The following is a 23,528-nucleotide window of genomic DNA, read 5'->3' on the forward strand; positions in this document are numbered from 1 at the left end:
ATCATGATGAGAACTCGATGTTGAACATAAGAAACACATCACAAAAATGTTAATGTTATTTCATCATATCAAGTTAAGAAATATGTAAAACTAGACACTATATTCTTTTTTGACTTTTTATCGTGATAAAATCTACAAACAAAACTTACTTTTTAAAACATTTTTAAGTGTGCAGCTAGTTCTGTCGCATTAAGTACACTCACAGTGTTGTACCCTTCACCACTATCTGTTTCAAGATTGTTTTCATTATACCAAATAGAAACTCTGTATCCATTAGACAATAACTCTCCGTGTCCCCTTCTCCCACGCCTGGTAATATCTACTCTACTTTCTGTCACTATATATTTGCGTATTCCTCATATAAGAGGAATCATAACAGTATTTGACCTTTTGTGTCTGGCTTATTTCACTTAGCATAATGTCCTCAAGTTTCATCCATGATGTATCATGTATCAGAATTTCATACCTCTTAAGGCTAATATTCTGTGGTATAGATATACCACATCTTGTTTATCCATTCATCAGCAACATGTTCTTTAGGGTTGCATACATAAGTAGTATTCTTTTTTGGAAAAGAGGAGAGAAGAAGTAATCCAAAATTCAAGGTGGTAATCATCTCTGGATGATGGAAGGAAAGGGAGGCAATTCAGGAGAGGACATAGTAGTGTTCTATTTCTTTAGCTGGATGGTGGTACAGGATGTTCATTTTATTAGTCATTAAAATAGTACTTCTGTGTTTTATACTTCAGTATCTATAATGTATTTCACAATTGTAAAAAATCAACATTGCCATTAAGTTTAATTAAAGTATTAGTGCATGACAATCTTTTTAGAACATTTTGTTTAATAAAACTCTGAAAAATCATAAAATCAAAGTAGTGTTCCCCCACATCCCCCTATCCTTGTATATAGGAGAAAGAGTTCAATTTCTAGCTTGTGGTTTATTTTATGTGACATTTTAATAGGTAGAGGAAGTCTGTCAAATATTTTAATAGGAGAGGTATTATATTAATCTTGGGATCCATAATAAATGAAACATCGTACTATGAACTATTCTGTAAGAAGACCCTAACTTGAATAATTTGGACAAGAGATATTCTCTCCAAATTCTTATGATATGAAAAAAAGAATAATCTAAATTTAACTAAATTTAATTAACTTGCTTGCTACCATTATGTTATATACCTGTTGTTGTTAGTTTGGGTGGGGTTTGGGGAAGTGGCAAGATTAGATACATGCTTTTTTGGTAAAATCTATAATGTTTAAAAATAGTTATAAAGAAGTCCCGAATCTTACAAAACTGTATTTATTTATTTTATAATCAGTTCATTCTTTACTAATAAAGTCATTATAGGGGCGCCTGGGTGGCTCAGTGGGTTAAGCGTCCGACTTCGGCTCAGGTCATGATCTCACGGTCCGTGAGTTCAAGCCCCGCGTTGGGCTCTGTGCTGACAGCTCAGAGCCTGCTTCAGATTCTGTGTCTCCCTCTCTCTCTGACCCTCCCCCGTTCATGCTCTGTCTTTCTCTGTCTCAAAAATAAACATTTAAAAAAATTTTTTTTAAATAAAGTCATTATAAATTTTTTCCCTTTTAAGCTATACAGAGAAAACATGTATTCACCTATTGCTCGTATGGTTATCACCTGAATGAGGGTGCACATTGAAGTGGAGAATTTGTTTTAGGTCTGGTAAGAATGTTGAGGGTCAATGCATAGATTTTAGTAACATAACTGCCTTACTTAAATTTTCTTTTTACTGTTTGTTTTTGAGAGAGAGAGAGGAGAGAGAGAGAGCAAGTGGGGGAGGGACAGAGAGAGAGAGAGAGAGAGAGGGAAACATAGAATCTGAAACAGGTTCCAGGCTCTGAGCTGTCAGCACTGAGCCTGACGTGGGGCTCAAACTTGGGAATCGCTAGATCATGACCTAGGCCAAAGTCGGATGCTTAACTGACTGAACCACTCAGGCGCCCCCATAGCTGCATTACTTTAAACATCCTGCATTGAGTTATGTTTATTTATTTTCCTAATTTCAAGATTGGTGATCCAGGAAGGATTACTTGTAATATTAGTGTAATAAATCAGGTCAAGTGGTCAATAAATATTAATAATAAATACTATTTATTAAGTACCTACCGTATGCTAAAAACTCTACTAGATATTTTAGTATATTGTTATGAGAGTTTCTCCAGGACATGTATCTAAGATGGATATTATTGCTGAGTTGTAAGATATGCATGTGTTCCACTTTACAAGGTAATGTCAACTTGCTTTCCAAAGCAGCTATATCAGTTAGAACTTTCTCCTGCAGTGTAAGAGAGTTTGTTTGCATTGTTCCCCATTTTTATCATCACTTGGTATTGTCCAGCTTTTAAAAATATTTGTCAATCTGGGGCGCCTGGGTGGCTCAGTCACTTGAGCGTCTGATTCCGGCTCAGGTCATGATCTCACGGTCCGTGAGTTCGAGCCCCACGTCAGGCCCTGTGCTGACCGCTCAGAGCCTGGAGACTGCTTCGGATTCTGTGTCTCCCTCTCTCTCTGCCCCTCCCCTGCTCATGCTCTGTCTCTCTCTGTCTCACTCTGTCTCAAAAATAAAGATAAACATTAAAAAAATTAAAAAAAAAATTTGTCAATCTGACAGTGTGAAACTAACGCTCAGATACATGAAGAAATGGGCCAGAGATTAGCCAATGAATAAATGCTGGTGTTACATTCAAATGCAGGTTTGCCTGATGGCAACTACAATAGGCTAGATTTCAAAGAAATGGAAATATATAGGCTAAGTCGTTTTTATAACAGAGAACACTTAGGAAAAATGAAAGTGATATTTCTTAAGCAAAAATGATTATATTATGTAAGAACTTTCTGAGGGGAAGTATTTCTGAAAGTGTGATTTTAGATTAAGTGGATTAGAATCACCTGGTAGTAGTGGTGAGTGTGTGGGAGGGGTGGGCTGGGAGTAGAGAAGGGAGGTACATATTATTTTTAGAAATGTAGCAGATTCCTGAGCCTATCTCTGGTTTTGCTAATTTAAGATCTCTGGGGATAGGATCCAGTCATCTAAATTGTCTAAAGCTCTCTTACTTTTATTTTTGTTTTTTAGTAAACACTAAAGTTAACTTTGGCTTGAGGAGTTTTGAAGTAATTCCTCAAATATTGTCAGATTCACATACAAACATGTATGAACGTAGGCCAAGAGACAGAAACTTAGTCTTACATATATGTGAACACTCACTGACTTTGTCATTGTTCTTTCTTTCTCTTAAAATTCCTTTTACTATTTTTTCTCTCATTTCTGTTCCCTTCTGTACCTTGCCCGACATGAAATAGCATTAGGACTCTGGCAGCAGTAAGAGTAATTCTAAATTCTCTCTGCCTGGCTGGCCCCTACTCCTTTGTGGAAGGACTATAAGATGCAAAAGACACGCTCGTCTCACACTGCAATCGCTTATTTCATTCCTCTTTATAGAACTGATGATAGCGGTGATATCACTTGTGGGCTGGTAAAGACTTAGACTCGGTTGTAAAAAGTGGAGATTCATGGAGCTGAGGTAGAGCTGTGAAAGATCCTTAAAGAGGAAAACAATGTGGGAGCTTGGTGGAGAATTACTAGAAATACAGTTCAGACCTCTTTTCCCAGCACAGACTGTAGTGAGATCCTGCGTTAACAATAGAAATGGATATTGTAGACTCAAAAGACTGTTCTGCTCACCTGTCCAGACCTTACAAAGGGCTGTTTTCATTGTTGCTGAGCAAGTAAATACTTAAAGTGGTACAACTAAATATGGTTAGAATTTAGTAGCTTTTATTTTCTGTTGTTTCAGAGACTGATATACCAAAAAGTTAAAAACTGCTTGAGTTCAGCAGAAAACCCTTCTACAAAATTTTTATCTAAAAAATGAATTTGAATGTTAATCGTCAGAACTCTAGATTTTATAGCAATTATCCTTAAATTGAGCTTTCAAAATTATGCTCATTTCCAAGTTACCTTAATTTTTATAGTTTATTTGGTTATAAAAAATAATTATTATTAGGGGATTAGTGTCATACTTTGTGAAACAGATTTGTTTAAAAAATCTGAAAATAATGTGTGGCAGTTTGTATGTCATGCTTCCAAAACAGAGGCTTTAAATCCTATATTATATGTAAAAGTTGTTAGCTATTCTAAAGGTACAATAAGAGATTATTGTTCATATCAGTGTAATAAATTGATACTACCTGATCATACTTTTTCATTTTGCACATTGTCAGAACCTTGGACCTTAATCTTATTCTTTGATTGACAGTAGCGACCAGGGAAAGAACACTTGTATTGTTTGGGATAGTCACATCTGTTCAACTTGATTCAGTTGAGGGTATTTGCATATTCTTAAGTATTTCTTCTGAGAGGGCTTAAATCCTTCTCAAGTGCTTGATGCATTTTTGAAATTCATTCATAAGGTATCTACATGCACTAATAGCTCTGTATAATATTGCTGTGCATAATCTGACAGATAAGACCACATTTTAAAACAAGGTATTCTTTAGGGATGCTACATTACATTTTTTACTTGTCCTGCTGGCAGAAATGTCAATTTTTTTCTAAGAGGCTGGCTTAATGTTTTGATTAAATTAGTATATCTTTATTTTAGGCAGGTTTGTCAATCAGAAGACAAATAAAATAAAGATTTATTAAGTAATAATTCAAAGGTTAATGGTAGTTTTTCCAGCCTTGGTTGGAAAATTGAATAATTTTATAGAAAACCATTGTAGAGCTTAAATGGATTTCTGTTTAGTCTCCTTATTTTATAGGGATGTTTAGTGAGGCTTGTTTACTTACTCAGGGTCACACAGCTTGAAAATTAGGCCTTATTTTAGATCTGAACTCCAAACCAGTAAATCCTAAGGAATGCTGGTGTATGACCTCTGGTTTACATTAATGATGTCATCTGAACTCTGGTTTACTTTATTTACAAATTATCCTCATCTAAAATGTTCCCTTGCCATTAGAACACGTAGTAAGGGATTACGTCTTAATCATCTTCATATCTCTCTTGAATCAACAACGTGTCTTATACATAGGTAATGCCCAATCATTATTTTGCTGTTTTGTTTTCACTGTTCTCCTAGGCTATTATTCTATTAAGGATAATTTTTAAATGAGATAGCTTATTTCTAGAATGTTAAGTACCCTTGATAGCAAATAGGTGTTATTTTGTATTCATTTCTGATGAATTGGTAGTCTCTGGAGAATTTTGAGACCCGCTAGAATCGCTTGGCAGTGTCTGCCACAGACATAGCATCAGAGAAACCAACGGTTTCTTCCTTGATATATGTGATCTTAAGGGAGGGAGAGAGAACTGTGGAGTGGAGTGATCAAAAAAGGCCCTAGGAAGAAATAAGGCTCAGATTAGAGGATAGATAGAACTCAGATACTGTAGTAAAAACGAGACACAGTGCCACAGAGGCTGGAAGTTCTATAAAAATGGTAGGCATTCAAAAAGGAGAAATACCATTAATTACATTAAATAGAATGAAAGGAAGGAAAACAGTTGTCGAGTACTTTTGATACCTATCTCTGTGTTCTATCCTCTTTTTAGAGGAATTCTGGAGGCTTTCTGTCCTAGTTTCCATTCCTTGCTTTCCCTTTTCTGACATATTTAGAGTTGTTTTAGTTTATTTCTACCTCGGCCAGCTCTCTCCAATTTATGTCTGCCTTATTTAAAGATGTAAAAGTTGCAATATAACTTCATCACAATTTTATTTCAATATTGTGTTACAGGAATACATTGGGGAAGGAAGTTTCAATTGTTATTTAATCATGTTATTTAAATAGTGTTTTAAAATATTTGGGTGTAAAATAAATAACTCCAAAATTCCAAATTATATTTTATCTTCCAGGAATCCCCTTCTGGTCGAAGGAAAGCTCTGGCTACTAGCAGCATCAACATGAAACAGTATGCAAGCCCTATGCCAACTCAGACTGATGTCAAGTTAAAATTCAAGCCATTGTCTAAAAAAGTTGTATCTGCCACTCTCCAGTTTTCATTATCTTGCATTTTCCTTCGGGAAGGAAAAGCCACGTAAGTTTCTTTTGTCAAAAAGACAAGCTGCTTCTCAGTGTGTTTAAAAACTGTATGTAAACAGCTTTTGACTTAGTAGACTGGCAACAGTTGAGAATATCCTACTGCATACCAGTCATTCTTGCCATTCTTTGTTTCAGAGGCTGAATTAAATGAACTCCTTGGTGTGTATAGTCTCTTGACTCTAGAGAATGAACAATAATATAAAAGTGATATTATAGCAAGTTACAAATTTTAAATTGTGTATTATAGGGTGCCATCCATGTTTGTTTTGTATTAATTGTCTTTAGTGTAAGTAGTTGTACTCTGAAGTACAGACAGTTCAGTTTGTAGAGCTGTTTGATGCAGCTGAGATATAAGAGGAACCCAAGATGAAAAGTTCAGGATAAGAGGGATGAAAGAACTAAAGGGACTTTTACCAATTCATGTTCTTTGGCCCGGCCTTCCAAAAGTTGTATAGCAAAGTACAATTTTCTATATAATTATCCTTTTAAGCAATCACTTCGTAAGTACTGAATAGGCATTGCACAAAGGTAATTCCTACACCAGTTCTGATCTCCTAAGTGTAAAATTGTAACTGTATAAAATGAGGAAAACATGCCTGGAACAGGAAAAATGTAACATTTACCATGCTTGTTGCATACATTCAAGTCAAGGATGAGTGTATGTTTGGGGTGTAATGAAAGGGTTAGTACTTACTTGGAGAGGAAGATCAGGGAGGGAAGAAATGGAAATTCTAAGCCTGGATTTGAAAGGTGAGAGAAGGAAGCTAGCTATGAACATTTCGATCCAATCTGAATCATAGTTCTAAATGTATTTGAGCCAGTGGAATGTGGTTACTATATTTGGCCATGTCTACTTAACTGATTAGACTGGATTCTGTGCGTCAGTCAAAATGAGATGTTTGGCACTCATCTACAGGGCAGCAAATGACTTGGTAGATAACTGTAAGCCTCATCTCTGGAAAGTTGGCTTTTGAGTGAGTGTGGCAGAGGGACAGTGCAGAATGGAAGCAATCAGTCTTTCATCTCAGGACCTTAAATTTTAGACTTAAATACTGAGAACCTAAAAATAAAGATCTTACCCTGAAGTTCAAGCCATAATGAAAGGAAAGAAAACACAGGAAGAAAAGAGAAAACAAAATCAGAGAAGGTCCTTTGAATGTGGACTCCTTTCCACTGGGCAGAAGCAGTAAGTGAATCAGCACCATCCATCCCTGGGAGAATCTGGGAAATTCAGTCAAACCAAATGTCTCAATTCCAGTGGAAATTTCTCTTAAAACACCCTAAACTCCCTCTCTGCCTCCACACTCCTTGCCTCCTAACCTTTCATAGAGAAAAATGTTCAAGGTTAAAGTATGAGGAAATTACAGAGGTAAAATTAAGCAAGTTAACATTTCAAGAGTAATGGTATATCTTAAAATTATCCCTCATTGACAGGTGAGCAATTTGTATAGCATTCATATAAGGTAATACAACTTTTTTTGTTCATGCAGACTTGATATCACTAAATTTATTTTTAAAAGGGGAAATGGTTATGTCAACTGTAGGCTTACATGAGATAAAATGCAAAGAATTTCAAAAACCAGTTTAGTCTGCATAGTTGTACTATATTTAGAAAATAAGTGAATGTTAACAAACATTTCTTTACAAAAGAGTTTTCTTGTTTTGTTTTTATTTTATTGTAGTTAGAACATGGGAAACAGTATCTTAATTTGAAATTCTGAATTTTAGGGAAGAATATCAGATTGAAATTTAGTTTACATGTAATGTGTTAGAAATGTGTTTTACTCACGGTAGTTTATTTGAAATTTAAGGTGAAAATGATGTTTCAGGAAAACTTCATTATTTGATTTGTTTAGAGTAAGGTAAACTTTACATACTTATATTTAAAATACTTCAAGATAAAAAACATTTTTACATTTTATCCAGTATATGGTATTTAACTTATAGTCAATCCAGGTCATTTTTCATTTTGTAATTTTTAAAAATGCTGTTCCAAAACTGAGGGTTGATGGGGGGTGGGTGATGGGTACTGAGGAGGGCATCTTTTGGGATGAGCACTGGGTGTTGTATGGAAACCAATTTGACAATAAATTTCATATATTGAAAAAAAAATGCTGTTCCAGTAGTTCACTTTTGGGGAGTTATGGCCCCTTTGAGAAAAATGCGCATTTAAATAAGATTTATGTATAAATTTACAGTGGTTTACCATTTCTTTTTCCTCCTACCCACAAAACCAAAAGGGTTCATGGATTTCAGATTAAGAATTTCTATCCTAATTTATTTTGAAAACTTGAATATTTTAAAGTCTAGATCTTATTGATTTGCAAACTATCTCACTGTTTTATGAAACAAGTTTTTATTTCCAGACTTAATGATTAGGAACCCACACTTTAATCCTGTGAAGAAAATTTTAGTCTTCCATAGATGGCAGCAAAGAGTTAAACTAACTCCTAACTAGTTAGTTTTTAATCTAGTTTGCTTTTTACTGATTAAACATGCCATTTAAAAATTAATGAATATGACTATTTAGGTTTTTCAGTAGTCTTGTACAACTATTTAAAAGGGCTCATTAATATTTAGAAAAAAGACTATATTATTATTTTCTTAAACTTTTTTCAAACAATGTCATTTAATGAACTGTGTATTAAATTTGAAATCATTGATGTAGGGATGAAGACATGCAAAGTTTGGCTAGTTTGATGAGTATGAAGCAGGCTGACATCGGCAATTTAGATGACTTTGAAGAAGATAATGAAGAAGATGATGAGAACCGAGTGAACCAAGAGGAAAAGGCAGCAAAAATTACAGGTTGGTTTTATTAGCATTAAGCTAAAAGTTTATCTTTTTTTCTTGAGAAGTTGAAAACTCAGTTTTCCAGGAAAAAAGAATGCTGCTAGAGTATTTTTTCTTCCGTAAGCCTTTTAATATGCCATTTAGCTCTCTGAAAACTTTATGTGCTGATGGTTAATAACAGATTTTCATAATTTAAAATGAAGTCCAAGCTTAGTCAAGAAAGCATAAAACTTTACTGGAACTCCTGATTATAGTATAAAGTGGCCTAAATATGTTCACACTTCTTATGTCATTGTATGGATGAACCTTCTTATAAGTAAAGATCTGCCTTAAGGGTGGCATGACAAAATGCATTGGTTACTGTTTCCTAGCTCATGTACATTTATTCACATAAATTATGTGCACATTCTTTGGTTTGGATTTGTATATATCTCATGTATCCTTATATCTAGAAGATTCCATGCAAGTATTCCTTATAGCTGGCTTGGTCAAACTACTTAAGATGATTAAATATTTAGAATCTTTTGTATTGATTGGGCAATAAATATTTATTGATAATCTATCACCTTAAGGAATTGATGTCATACCTTTATTATTGGAGTGAGAATCAAGCTCTGTGTACATATTCCTTTCAGCTAATGAAGTGTCCTAAATTTCTGTAATGAGATCCCTATACTTCTATCATCTAGGTGATATGTTTCCAAATTCATGGGGCACTTTGGCAGTCATCTCTTGGCTTAGCCTCAACTCTTACTGTTATATGGGGAATTTCCATTGATCATATGACACATTTAACTCCTTAGCCAAAAACTTTCTTGACTTTCTCAATTCTAGTGATGTTCACTTTCACTCCACTTCTAGAAGTTTATTATAAGGAATTGATTAGACTTATATGCAAAGGTGTATGTTTTATCCTGTGTAAATTTTATAAATTATTAATTTCTAATTTATGATTGCTGTTTTGATTTCTTAATTAACTCAAGGGTTGTTTAGGAGAGTGGGTTTTATCATGGACTTTTTTTATTTTTAGTTAGTTACCAGTTTAATTTTATTTAAATAAGATGCTGAAGCCTTTCAAATTTCAATTTCATATGAGTGAGGGTTTTTTTCTTTGTAGTCTAGATACATGATCTATTTTTGTAAATTTTCTTTTAAGTATCTTTTTATATATATTTTCTATTTGTTGGATTCAGCATGTATTTATTAGGCCAAACTTTAAATTTATATTATTTAGTTATTTATAGTCTTATTCTTTTTGTGTAGTTCATCTTTGAAATACTAAGAACTTCAATGCTAAATTCTTTAGTGCATAAAAATTAATTTTCTAATAGTTTCATTATGGGTTGTAATTTGATCAGTCTGTCCTACTTTATGCCTCTTGCCGTGAAATTTTGTCTGGTGTTGATATTTTAACTCATGCTTTCTTTATATTTGTATTTTCCTAGTGTATTTATCACTTTATTTTTAACCTGTATTAAGTACTTCTCTTATAAACAGTATTTGGTTTATCTATCTTTATATTCTTTGCCCTTAATAGTTACATTTTTTTGATAACTGCATACTTAATTTCACTTACATTACTTTATCCTTTTATTTGGGAATTTTCTTATTATTTTTTTCCATTCACACCTTAAAATTTACCATTCTCAAATGTTCTTTATTTAAGTATTTTTAAATAGAGTTATTTGGAAGCTATACATTCTGTTTTCATTTTAGTCTACTATCATCTAAGATAAAAAAGCCAGACAGATAAATGAATGAACCTGTATTTCTCTACCAACATTAAAAATAAAACAGTTGTGCTTGGCTGGCTAAGTCAGTTGAGCAAGTGACTCTTGATCTCAGGGTTGTGAGTTTGAGCCCCACGTTAAGTATAGAGATTACTTAAAAATAAAATATTTAAAATAAATAAATAAAACAGAACATATTGACTCACCTCATGTAAGATGAGAGAGTCAATATTTTTTTTTATTTAAACCCCTCCCAGCTGTTATTTTTGTTTGAGTAAATTTTGGGGTTCTTCTTTCAATAATAAATGCAGACATTTGCATTAAGTTAAAATTTTTTTTTTAACTTTTATTTATTACTGAGAGACAGAGAGAGACAGGGCATGAGCATGGGAGGGGAAGAAAGAGGGGGAGACACAGGATCTGAAGCAGGCTCCAGGCTCTGAACTGTCAGCACAGAGCCTGACACGGGGCTCGAACCCACAAACCACGAGATCATGACCTGAGCCGAAGTCGGACACTCAACCCACTGAGCCACCCAGGCGCCCCTGCATTATGTTTATAATCATTTCAGCAACAATTATATGATACTTTTTAAAATGCCCTGTCTTTCCTATCTTTGAGTTCTTTGTTTTATTTCGGTGGCTGAAGTACTTCAGGAAGGGTAAGTTAGTAACCTTTCTCTACTGCCACCAATGACTTTTTACTTATCCTTTAAATTTTAATAATATTGACACATACTCTGAGAAACCTTTCATGCCCACTCCCTCTTAAGCTTGACCATTCTATCCCTTAGGCTACTACTGTACTATTTACAAATGCAGACATTTTCTTGCAGCATGAATGTTTATAACTGCTGTGAGATATAATTTGATCTTTTAAATGGAGAATATGGTTTGTTCTTTGTGAATGACTTTTGATTAAAACCAAATCTCAATTAGGCCCTAGTACCATAAATAGGAAAATTTAAAACCCCACAGTTTTATAATTGTTTTGAGCAATGTTGTACTACTTTGATCACAGTAATGGGGAAAAAGGTGGTAACAGTATGTCGGAAGTTCTTTGCTATTATCGAAAGGGAAAGAAAGGACATTATTTTTGAGTAAATTATAGATATAATGAAAACAATTATAATCAGATTTTATTGTCTTAGTCTGTTGGGGCTGCTATAACAAAATACCTTGGATGGGTAGTTTATAAGCAACTTAAATTTATTTCCCACAGTTTTGGAGACTGGAAGTCTGAGATCAAGGTGCCAGCATGGTTAGATGAGGGCCCTCTTCTGGGTCACAGACTTCTCATTGTATTCCTCACATGGTGGAAGGGGCAAAGGATCTCTCTGGGCCCCTTTTAGAAGGACATTAATCTTATTCATGAAGGCTCTGCCCTATGACCTAATCTTCTCTCAAAGGCCTTACCTCCTAATACCATCACACTGAGAATTAAGATTTAAACATGAATCTGGGGGGGGGGGGGGCACAAATATTCAGACCATAGTATCCCTTATTGCTTAAAAATACACATACACCTTATTTTCTAAAATTCCTATAGAAGAAATAATTTTCTTTTAGATAGTCTAAAATTCTCTGACCCTAATTGAAGAAATTATTTTAATGCAACTTGTGATGATCCAAGGTTTCTTTGGAATTCTGTTTTCTGTTATTATTTTATGTACGTATTTCTTTTCCCTGTTTCATGAAATTCCTTCAAGGTAGAGACTATGTTGTAACTGTTCTTTTTATCACTCGCTTCTGGCACATTGTCTGGAACATATTGAGAATTTAAGATGTGCTAACTGAAAGGTCATAAATCAATGAAGGGACTTCTTTCTCATATTATAGCTGATACTAATCACTCTGGCTTATTATCTTGTTCCATTTATTTAACCTTTACTCATATACGACCTTATCCAAGGTTGCATGGTCCCATTTTATGGAAAGCATGTGATCTTGGAGGACACATAATTCAAACCTTAAGTAATTCAAGACTAGTTTTCCAAAAGTTATGAATTCAAAATGTATATTGAGGGAGCAGGGGTAGATGGGGACAGTGGTGATTAGATGCATGCTCTTAAGTAAATCCAGTCATTATAACATTTTTGCTTTGATGTTACATTTTTTTTTCTCTATTATATTTCCAGAGTACAGTCACTTAAATTAATAGCACAGCATGTTATGGCAGTTGTTTGGCTTCCTTAGTTGCATTTTTTAGCACATGTAAATTCCATTCCAAAGTTATTATCTTTCAGGAATTTTTTTTAGCACCAGCACTACCACTCTAAAAATGTTTGGGTAAAGTAGTTTTAAGATAGTTAAAAATATATTAAAATTTAACAACAGTAATGTTAAAGCAATAGGTTAAGACTAAACAAAATGAATGCATTTTATAAACATGGTACAAATAAAGTATGGTGGGTATTTTTATTTACCAACTAAAGTGGCAGTAATTTGAACACAGCTTATATTTGCTGTTCCTTGCAGCTTTGGAATTGCTAACAGAATGTTTATGGAGGAAAAAATCATTATTTAAAAAATTGCCTCTATTAATGATATCTTTATATTGCAATAGAAATGCGTAAAATGCAATCACATATCGATAAAAATTGTATGGCTTTATTATTTCCCCAACTAAGCTGTAAACTTCTTGAGGGAACAAGACTGTTACAATTATTTTGTGATACCTTAGATTAACACCTAGAAGCTATTCATTTAATCAGTGATATGGAATATTGCTGTAAAATCAATAGTAATTAACAAAATATGTCTTCTGAAATTACAGTCTTTGCTAGAAGGTAAACATAAATCCGTGATACCTATACTTGGATTGATCAAAAATCCTTACCCTGTTCCACCTGGGCCAAATTCACTTCTAACTGGAAACATTTTGGGATTGGCTCTTAGGAACCTTTTACTGATAGTGTTATATATAGGTGCATTCTACAGAGGTACAGCACCAGTGAATGGGCAAGAGAATTTTGAATTGCAGTTAGAAAAATTGCAGTTTGAAATGTAGTGGGAGTAATAGACCTTGGAGATGGAGAAACAAAGCCCATTAATAGAAAGTTTATTATAGCCAGTATTAGAAAACATACATAGTTTTAAAACAGTCAGTGCCTCCATCTATATGGCATCCTCACAATGCTTGAACCAGTATTTGGTAATATGACCATCTTTGATATTGAATTTCTGAATACATATCAACAAGAGGAAAAAGGAAAGATTCCTCCATAAATAACAATGTCTTACTGAAAATCAGGTTCAACTGAAGCATTTTTTATAGGAAGGCATTATCGGAGAATTCAGACATTATGAAATATCTGAAAGATCCCAGTATACCTAAAGCTGTTGGAAAGGTAACCAAGGATTCTACATAGGTTCATCTAGACCTATACAGGTAACATAAGCCAGACTAAGCATTAGATTCACTTGGAAGGATATTGGAAACATAGTAGCATGCCAGCAGAGCATTCCTTTTTCACTGGAGTCCTCACAGCATCCGAGGTGCTATTCTTTGACCTCTGTCTCACATGACAGCTTGTGTACAAGGAGACAAGATCCACATAGTTAGAAGCAGGGATTGCCTTGGTTTAAAGTCCATTCTGCAGAGCTGGTATCTTTTGAAACGGTTAAATAGGTATAGTTTTCAGAGTCCCTGTAAGGGACATACCTAGTTACAAGAGTCCACAATTTTCTGAGCCCAAAACTGTGGCTTTCCTTCAAATATATAGTCTATTCAGAGTCTTTCCATCCAAATGTAGTTTATAAATCAAGCTTCATTTTTACCATAAGCACTGGTGTTTATTAATCCCTTTCCTATTGTTTGTAATGTTAATTTGGGAGGAGGAAGAATGACATATTGACCAACTTCAGAGGATATAATCTTAAGCACCCATGGTAGTAGAAGAGATAACAGTTCATATTTGAAGAGCTAAAGTTGATTATGGTATGTCTCAGTCTTCTGAGATTATAATGTCCTACTGCTAAGACTTGTGAATGGGTAAAAATTGGTCTACCTCCTTTGAGTAGAAGGACTGTCAGGATGAACTTGGGACTCTGGTCAGAGAATACATCCATTAATTTGTTTCTGGTTTTTACCTGACCATTTACTCTCCAGTACCTAGGATACTCATGAACCAAATCATAGGTTTGCTGTGGAGTGTATAAAGTGATAGAATAAAAATAGTCACCTATTTTGGAGGTCTGTGTAAAGGATAGGGATTTCTGGAATACTACATCTATTATTTTGGTATTAATAAGGCTGGAAAACAGGGTAGAATCAGAGAGTTGGAACATTTATGATCCCTTGAGCTAAAAAATTGAGCAGCGCCTGGATGGCTCAGTTGGTTAAGCGTCCGACTTCAGCTCAGGTCATGATCTCATGGTCCGTGAGTTCAAGCCCCGCCTCGGGCTCTGTGCTGACAGCTCAGAGCCTGGAGCCTGCTTCAGATTCTGTGTCTCCCTCTCTCTCTCTGCCCCTCCCCTGTTCATGCTCTGTCTCTCTCTGTCTCAAAAATAAATAAACATTAAAAAAAATTTAAAAATTGATAACGCATCATAGCTACTTCCTTTTTAAAGGAATTTGATAGATGGAAGACAGTAAGAATAGCTTTTCCTAGTATTTAGAAGTCACATATGTCAACTCAGAGACTAGAAGTAGCAGAAGACACAGATTCCAAATTTAACCTACTTTCTGTGTCACTCTTAAACCCTAATCCTGCTTTGTTTTTACTAATGACAACTGATCAGAATTCTCTAGGCCCCCCTGCCTCCCTAGGAGACTCCAGGAGAGTTCTGGTGACAGGGCCAGATTGGAAGTGAGAGCTCCAAAGAAAAAGTTAGCTCTCCAGTATTTAGGGGAGGAACCAGGGGACAATGAATATTCTAAATACCAGTATGCATTCTTTGAGGATTTGTCCCAGGAATGCACAGTTGATTTAACCATAACAGAATAAAGGAGAAAAACCATATAATCATCTCAATAGGTATATAAAGGAGTATTTGACAAAATTCCATACTGAGTTTCTCAGCAAGGTTTCAGTGTAAGGGAATTTCTTCATTTTGGTAAAGAACATCTGTGAAAAGCTACAGCTAAAATCATATGTAATGGTGAAATACTGAATACTTTCCTCCTAAGATTGGGTACAAGGCAAATATGTTTGTTTTCACCACTTTTGTTTAACATGATACTGGAGATCCTAACAAGGTCACAGAATGCAAAATTAATATAGAAAAATCTATATTTTTAGGAGTGCCTAGGTGGCTCAGTCAGTTGAATGTCTGACTTTGGCTCAGATCATGATTTCACAATTCTGGGTTCGAGCCTTGCATCGGGCTCTGTGCTGACATCTTGAAGCCTGGAGCCTGCTTCAGATCTGTGTCTCCCTCTCTCTCTGCCCTTCCCCTTCTCATGCTCGTCTCTCTCTTTCTTAAGAATAAATATTTTAAAAAATTTTTAAAAGAAAAATCTATATTTTTATAAATGAACAGCAAACATTTGGGAAATAAAATTAACAAAATAATTCCATTTACAATCAAGGTTAAAAATAGTATAAATACTTAGAAATAAATTTAACAAAAGATGTAGAAAAACCTCTACACAGAAAACTATGATACAATATTGAAAATAATTACAGAAGACCTTAATAAATGGAGAGATAGTCTATGTTCATAGATTAGAAGACTCAATATTGTCAGGATTTCCATCCTCCCCAAATCAGTCTATATACATTGAACTTAGTGCTAATTGTAATCCTAGCAAGTTTTATGGGGTTTTGTTTTTGTTTTTGAGAGAGTGAGAAAGAGAGCAAATGCACACATGAGCAGGGGAGGAGCAGAGAGAGAGGTAAAGAGAGAATCTTAAGCAGCCTCCATACCCAATGCAGAGCCCAATGTGGGGCTCAATCTCATTGCTGTGAGATTATGACCTAAGCCAAAATCAAGAGTCAGACACTTAACAGACAGAGCCACCCAGACACCCCTAGGCTAGCAGGTTTAAAAAAAAAAAAAATGGAAAGCTGATTCTAAAATATCTTTGGAAATGCAAAGGACCTGAATAATAATACAGTCTTGAAAAAGGACAGCATTGTAATATTATTACTAGGTGATAAGATTTACTCTAAAGGTATAAATCAGTATAGTGTGATATTGGCATAGGACAGTTCAATGGAACTTGTTCAATGGAACAAAACAGAAAGTTCTGAAATACTTAACCAAAGTTAAGTTGAAATACCAAACTTAACTTGGCCAATTAATTTTCAACAAAGGGACAGCATAATTCAGTGAGGAAAGGAAAATCTTTTCAACAAATTATTCTGAAACACCTCATTGTCCATGTGGAAAAAGTGAGCCTCAATTCTTACCTCTCAGGATACACAAACATTAATTCAAGGTTGATCATAGACCTAAATGTAAAAGCTAAAACAATAAAGCTTCTGAGGAGGGGAAAGAAAAACAATGTATTTGTGACCTGAGGGCAGGCAGAGGGTTCATACATAAGACACAGAAGAGAAAACATGAAAGAAATTTTGATAAATTAGACTTCATCAAAATTAAAAACTTAGGCTCGTCAAAATAGATTGTTGAGAAAATGTGTAAGTCATAGACTAGAAGAAAATACCCAGAAAGCAGATATCTGATACTGTCTTGTATCCAGAATAGATTTTTTTTAATGTCTGACCATACTAAAAACACAACCCTGTTTAAAAAAATTTTTTTCAAGATTTTATTTTAAGTAATCTCTACACCCAAGGCGGGGCTCAAACTTACAATCCTGAGATCAAGAGGCTCAACTGACTGAGCCAGCCAGATATCCCCAACCCTATTTTTTTCAAATGGGCAAGAATTTGAATACGTGGTCCCTCAAAAAAGATGCATCACTGGCCAGTGTTATGCTTTGGAGAGAAGAATGAGGATGCTGCAAGATTTGCAGATGTGTTCTAGCTCTAGGCAGTTTTATTTTTTTCTTCTTTTAACTCAACTACGGGCTTTCTCAAAAGGAAAACACCACCTACTCTTAATGCCACCACCCCACCCCATCCCCTTTTTTCTTTCAATGTGATAATCTCTGGTGGTCAATTTCTATTCACTTTTGCCTTCCTAACAGTAGAATCTCAAGTTACTTGACCCTTTGCTTCGATTGCCTGTCCCTAATTTAGTTTTCCACCTTATTCTCATCAATATGAAGCAAGTCCATATTGACACACTGTTGCTATGATGCTATGACCAAATACTGTACACTTTGAGTTTAACACTCAGTTTGAGTAGCACTGGGATAGAAATGTGTGGCTATTACATAGCATTCTTTAGCATTTTTCAAATGTGAAAGTATTTGGTGAAACAAAGCTTAATGCTTTGCCAGGAAGTGCTTTGGTCAAGGTAGTAAACTATTGACAAAGCTTTCCACTTAAAAAAATTTGGGGAGGGGGGAGCCTGGGTGGCTCAGTCAGTTGAGCATCCGACTTTGGCTCAGGTCATGATCTCGCAGTCTGTGAGTTTGAGCCCGTCGGGCTCTGTGCTGACAGCTCAGAGCCTGGAGCCTGCTTCGGATTCTGTGTCATGCTCATGCTCTGTCCCTCTCTCTGTCAAAAATAAATAAACATTAAAAAAAAATTTTTTTTAATTGGGGGAGGGGCGTCTTGGTGGCTCAGTTGGTTAAGCGTCCAACTTCTGCTCAGGTCATGATCTCATGGTTCCTGAGTTGGAGCCCTGCATCAGGCTCTGTGCTAACAGCATGGAGCCTGGAGCCCGCTTTGAGTTCTGTCTCTCCCTCTCTCCCTCTACCCCTCCCCCACCCATGTTCCGTCTCTGTCTCTGTGTCTCTCTCAAAAATGAATAAACATTTAAAAAAAATTCTGAGAATAAATTTTTATTGTAAATCTTTTACATTTTTAACTTTGTTTCTGATTATATATTAAAAAGCACATTGATATAGGAAATTTAAAAGAAACAGAAAAGTGCTTTTTTAAAGGGAGAAATCCGTAACAAAATTATGTATGTTAGGCTCCGGACCAACATCTTCAATGCCAGTTGATTTATTTCCATAGGAAGTTTCACACACACCTATAGTTTGGTATGTTCCCAACTGAATAGCCCCCATCACAGTGGTGGAACACTATTCACATAGTCACCCAAGTCAGATAGCTGGAACTTGCCTTAGGTTCCTTTCCCTATCCCTCATGTCAAATTAACTACCAAATCTTTATTCTTAATTTATTCTCTAATGAGCAGATATTTATTGATTGCCTCCCTTCATGGAGTGGTGATGCTGAACCACTCATCTTCTTGCTTCTTGTCCTGTTTTTTTCCAAATGCTGCCACCGTGTTGCTACTGGAATGAAGTACTGAAATACTGAAATGATATACTGAAATATACATTTTGATCTTTCAGTGGATCCCCATAGTTCTCAGAGTAAAGTTCACATTCTTTGATCACAATAATCTTTACAATAGGACGTTTGCCAACATCATCTCATTCCATTTTCCACCCTGGCATCTTAAACCCCAAACAACTTGCATTTCCTCAAATGTGTCTTGTTTTCATTTGTCTCCCTTTTGCCCTTGTAGAATGCTCTCATTTTTTTCTTTTATTTTAATAATAATGTCTGTTTGTCTTGTATTAGCTCAAATTTAAATGAAGGCCTTCCTGACCTCAGAGCTACATGCCTCTCTTCCAGTTTCACAGGCTTAAAATGAATATCTCAATCATAATATTTATCATACTTATCATACATTGTATATTGCTTCACTTGCCTGCCTATCCCATAAAAATATAAAGCCGTGAGGGCAGGTACTACCAAAGACACATATTGGTACTTGATAAATGCTTATTAAATAAGTCAGATGGTATTTCTTTGGAACTTGCCTCTCTTTATTATTTGAATTAACATTTATTTACATACCAAATAGAGGGAGTATTGGTATAGCTAATCAGAATTACCTTTTCACTTGGTTAACATGAATGAAAGTTCTAAAGTGAAAGTTCTAGGAGCAATGTAAAGATTTATTTAAGATATGGATAAATTGGAAAACTAGGATAAGGATGACTGTCATCAGTGAACAGAATGGAAAGATGAAATTATTTGGGGTTAATGAGGAAATGGTCATCACTGATTTTAGATGTCACTAAAAGCATGGTGAAGGGGAGGAAACATTCTAAACGTCTAGAAATACCACAATGTAAATAATTTAATCATGTGATGGAGTCATCTTGATAATGTGTAAAGAAATTCCCATGTTGTATCTAAATCTCTATAGAGCAATATTAATGTTTTGAAGGTAAGGACCAAGTCTCCTATTTCTCCGGTATTCCTCTATGATACTTATTTTATAAGATGTTTAACAAATGATTGATTTCCACCTTCATTGATTATAATAAAATAATTAAAATGTGTTAGCTATATAAGAAAAACTACAAATCTTTAAGCATTACTTAAAATAATTTTAATGTAGTGGGGCACCTGGGTGGCTTAGTCAGTTTAGTGTCTGACTTCAGCTCAGGTCAGGATCTCATGGTTCATGAGTTTGAGCCCCACGCCAGGCTCTCTGCTGTCAGTGGAGAGCCCACTTCACATCCTCTGTCTCCCTCTCTCTCTGCTTCCCATCTGCTTGCACTCTCTCTCTCTAAAATAAATAAACATTAAAAAAAAATTTTTTTAACTAGTAGTTGCACATCTAGGAATACAATTGCACAACATAATTAAAATTAACTTTTTAAATTTTTTTAAAAATGTTTTTATTTATTTTTGAGAGAGAGAGAGAGAGAGAGAGAGACAGAGTACTTCCGAGGGAGGGGCAGAGAGAGAGGGATACACAGAATCTGAAGCGGGGCTCGAACCCACGAATTGTGAGATCATGACCTGAGCCAAAGTCGGACGCTTAACCGACTGAGCCACTCAAGCACCCTTGTTTAAATATCAAGTAATTTTATTCATGCAAAATGTATTTCTCATTAAGACAAAAAAATTGAATAAGTTTATCAAATTTTTATGTATATTTAGCTCAAAGATCTATAATCTTTCTGATCACCTCATATTCTAGTATTCATTTACTAAGTCTGTTTCAGTATTAATTTGTATTTTTATAGGATGTAAATTCCAAGAGGGCAATACCACATATTTTTTTTCATCCTTGTGTCCTAAGGATAGTACTTGGCACAGAGTAATAAATATTAATTCAACAACAAATGAATGGACGAAGGCAACCTTTTTAAACTGTGTATTCTGATTTAGTTCAAATAAAATTTAGAGTGTGTACTTAGATTTACAGTGCTAAAGAATACCATTTTTAAATGCTGAATTTATAACTATTTTCTATTTCTAATCATTTTTTTTCTTTACCACTGAATAATCTGGATCTGTTTTGTTTGTCCTAATACCTAAGGTATTCCCAGGTTGTAACTTTGGAAACAGCAAGAGTTAAATAGAATACCCTATTGGCTCTTATTCTTTTTTCAAGTTAATTTTCACCCAGTGAGTGATAATTGCACATATTCAGAGTTGTCCAAAATATATATGAATCATGTTAAAAGATTCTATTTATGTACCAAATGAATTCTATCTTATTTTAGTATTTTTCTATCTAACCTTGTCTTTTGTTCTGTTTCTTATTGGCTAAATTATAAGATTTCCTAAAGCCAACACTCGGGAGTTCCTTTAAAAGAACAGTTAGAAAAACAAGAGTAGAAAACAGTAGCTGTTTCTACTTTTCTTATTTTGTGCTGATTTTTAAAATTGTGGAACATGAACAAGTGCTTATTATGTTCATGATTCATGTAGATACACTTCTTAAAACCTTTAGTACATTTAGAATATTATGAAAAATAGTACATATTATCTGTAGTATCAGAGGACATTTTTTATTGTTTCTAACATATGCGTTTAAAGTACTGTTTTACAAATACAAAATGTGGTTGCTAAAAGCCAGTGTCAACCTCTTGGGTTATTATCTTTGTTTTGTGTTTATTAACATGGTTGTTATATTAATGATATAAATTTAACAAAATGTTTTCTATTTTAAAATATGAGTAGAGCATTAACTTTCAGTTAAATATATCTGTTATAGTCCATCACAATAACATCCTCTAAATGTACTCTCGTGATTAACCAAACATCCCCTCTCTTTGTCTTTTTGAGTAACAGCATGCTTCTATGGCTCTTTAATTAAATGACCTTACCTTACATTTGTCTCGACTGGCTTCTGTTTACAGAAATTGTAAACCAATTGAATGCTCTGAGCAGCTTAGATGAAGATCAAGATGACTGCATAAAGCAAGCAAATATGCCTTCAGCTAAATCAGCCAGTTCCTCTGAAGGTCTAAGAGCTTTCTTCCTTTCTTTCTGCTTCTGATTGCCTGTATTTACTGTGACCTGCTACCTCTTGACTTCTGTCTGTACTTATTAGCTGTCAGTTTTGTCTTTGTGCTTTTCCTTGAATGTTTTCTTGGTAATTTGTAGCGTACCAACAGGCAACAGAATAACTTACCATCTTTAGCAAAGCCTTATATCAGTATCATCATATTATGTGACCATATATCTTCACTTAGCTTATATATCATAAGTATACTGTTTTAAAATATTTGCTTATATTAAACCCATTTAAATGATTCATATTTAGGAGTGAAGGATATGTTTCTACGAATCTATCTCAGTACTTTTTTCTTGGATCAAATTAGAGTCCAATGAAAGTTTCTCTCGTTCATTATCCGACATAATTTTCTTTTTTTTCTGACATAATTTTCAAATTAATATGCATATATTTGTTTTGTTTTATTTGAATATGTTGGTATGCTACAAAATACTTGAATGGCATTCTGCCATAGGTAAAATGCTACATTCTTATTATTTGCAGGTATTATTAATGTGAATTATAATTTGAAATATTTTTGAATGATTGATAAAATTGTACTTAGCTATAATCATAGTGAACTAATACATATGTTTATTTTCAGAGCTTATCAACAAACTTAACTTTTTGGATGAAGCAGAAAAGGACTTGGCCACTGTGAATTTAAATCCATTTGGTGATCCTGATGTAGCAGAATTAAACCCATTTGGAGATCCTGACTCAGAAGGTAGCAAATTTTTTTCTGTACTTTTTAAAGTCTTTATAAAGTGAAGTTATTTTGAATAGTAACATGGGAAGAGTTTCTTTTTTTCAAAGACTCAAAGTAATTTTGTTTATGATGATATTATTGTGTTCAATGCCACCTGCAGTTGATCAACAAATCTGAGTAGCTTCCATTGAATTATTTTTAAAGAAAAAAAGATACCTTCACATAAACATTTACATGGGGCTTTTTTTTTTTTAATTCCAGTATAATTAACATGCAGTGTTAGGTTAGTTTCAGGTGTTCCATAACAGTGATCCAACAATTCTAAGCATTACTCTGTGCTCATCACGATAAGCGCAATCCGAATCCCCCTTCACCTATTTCACCCTTCCTCTCCACCCACCTTCTACATGAGGCTTATTTTTAAATTCTCTATTACTTTGGTCAAGTTAGATAGTAAAGCTCTAATGTTAGAGATAACAGTATTTTACCTACCCGGCATATAGTAAAGTCTCATCAGAGTAGCCTACCAAAGTAAGGGCAAGTTGTGAGACATGCTGACCCTGGGGTTGTGGGGATGGCTTCTCTGTCAGCTCCTCTGACCTCACCCTCAGAGAGTCCAGTGAACCCCTCCACCCCACACTCCATGTCTCAGGCTGAGAATTATAGTCAGTAGTGAGAGTAGGTTGTGTATGTAAATGGCATGGAGCAAAAAGAAGCCTGCAAACCACCGCTATCATGTATACAACATACTTGCAAGGAATAAATCCAGGGAGTTTTTTTTTCCTAAGTCATTTTTCTTATCACGTAGTTTTGAACTCTTAAAGCCTAGATAAGAGTTGTGGAAGGAGTGAGACCTCTGTTTAATTAAACTGTTTTTCCAAAGTAAATGCAAGAATGA

General features: G+C 34.6%; 1 protein-coding gene across 14 annotated transcripts in view; it reads left to right on the plus strand.

Moving 5' to 3' along the window:
* EHBP1 (EH domain binding protein 1) overlaps positions 1-23,528 on the plus strand; it is a 357,708-nt gene that overhangs the window by 155,611 nt on the left and 178,569 nt on the right. For 8 of the 14 annotated variants that reach the window (XM_027072361.2, XM_027072364.2, XM_053200656.1 and 5 more), the window contains 4 exons: positions 5,876-6,057; positions 8,731-8,870; positions 21,785-21,889; positions 22,526-22,648. In XM_027072361.2, the coding sequence (XP_026928162.1) occupies positions 5,876-6,057; positions 8,731-8,870; positions 21,785-21,889; positions 22,526-22,648 (550 nt within the window). Of the gene's footprint in view, positions 1-5,875; positions 6,058-6,080; positions 7,249-8,730; positions 8,871-21,784; positions 21,890-22,525; positions 22,649-23,528 lie in introns of those variants that run through there. The other 6 variants (XM_053200657.1, XM_053200662.1, XM_053200660.1 and 3 more) reach the window with 2 other exon arrangements.

Source organism: Acinonyx jubatus, chromosome A3 (assembly GCF_027475565.1).
Source record: "Acinonyx jubatus isolate Ajub_Pintada_27869175 chromosome A3, VMU_Ajub_asm_v1.0, whole genome shotgun sequence".
Classification (NCBI taxonomy): domain Eukaryota; kingdom Metazoa; phylum Chordata; class Mammalia; order Carnivora; family Felidae; genus Acinonyx; species Acinonyx jubatus.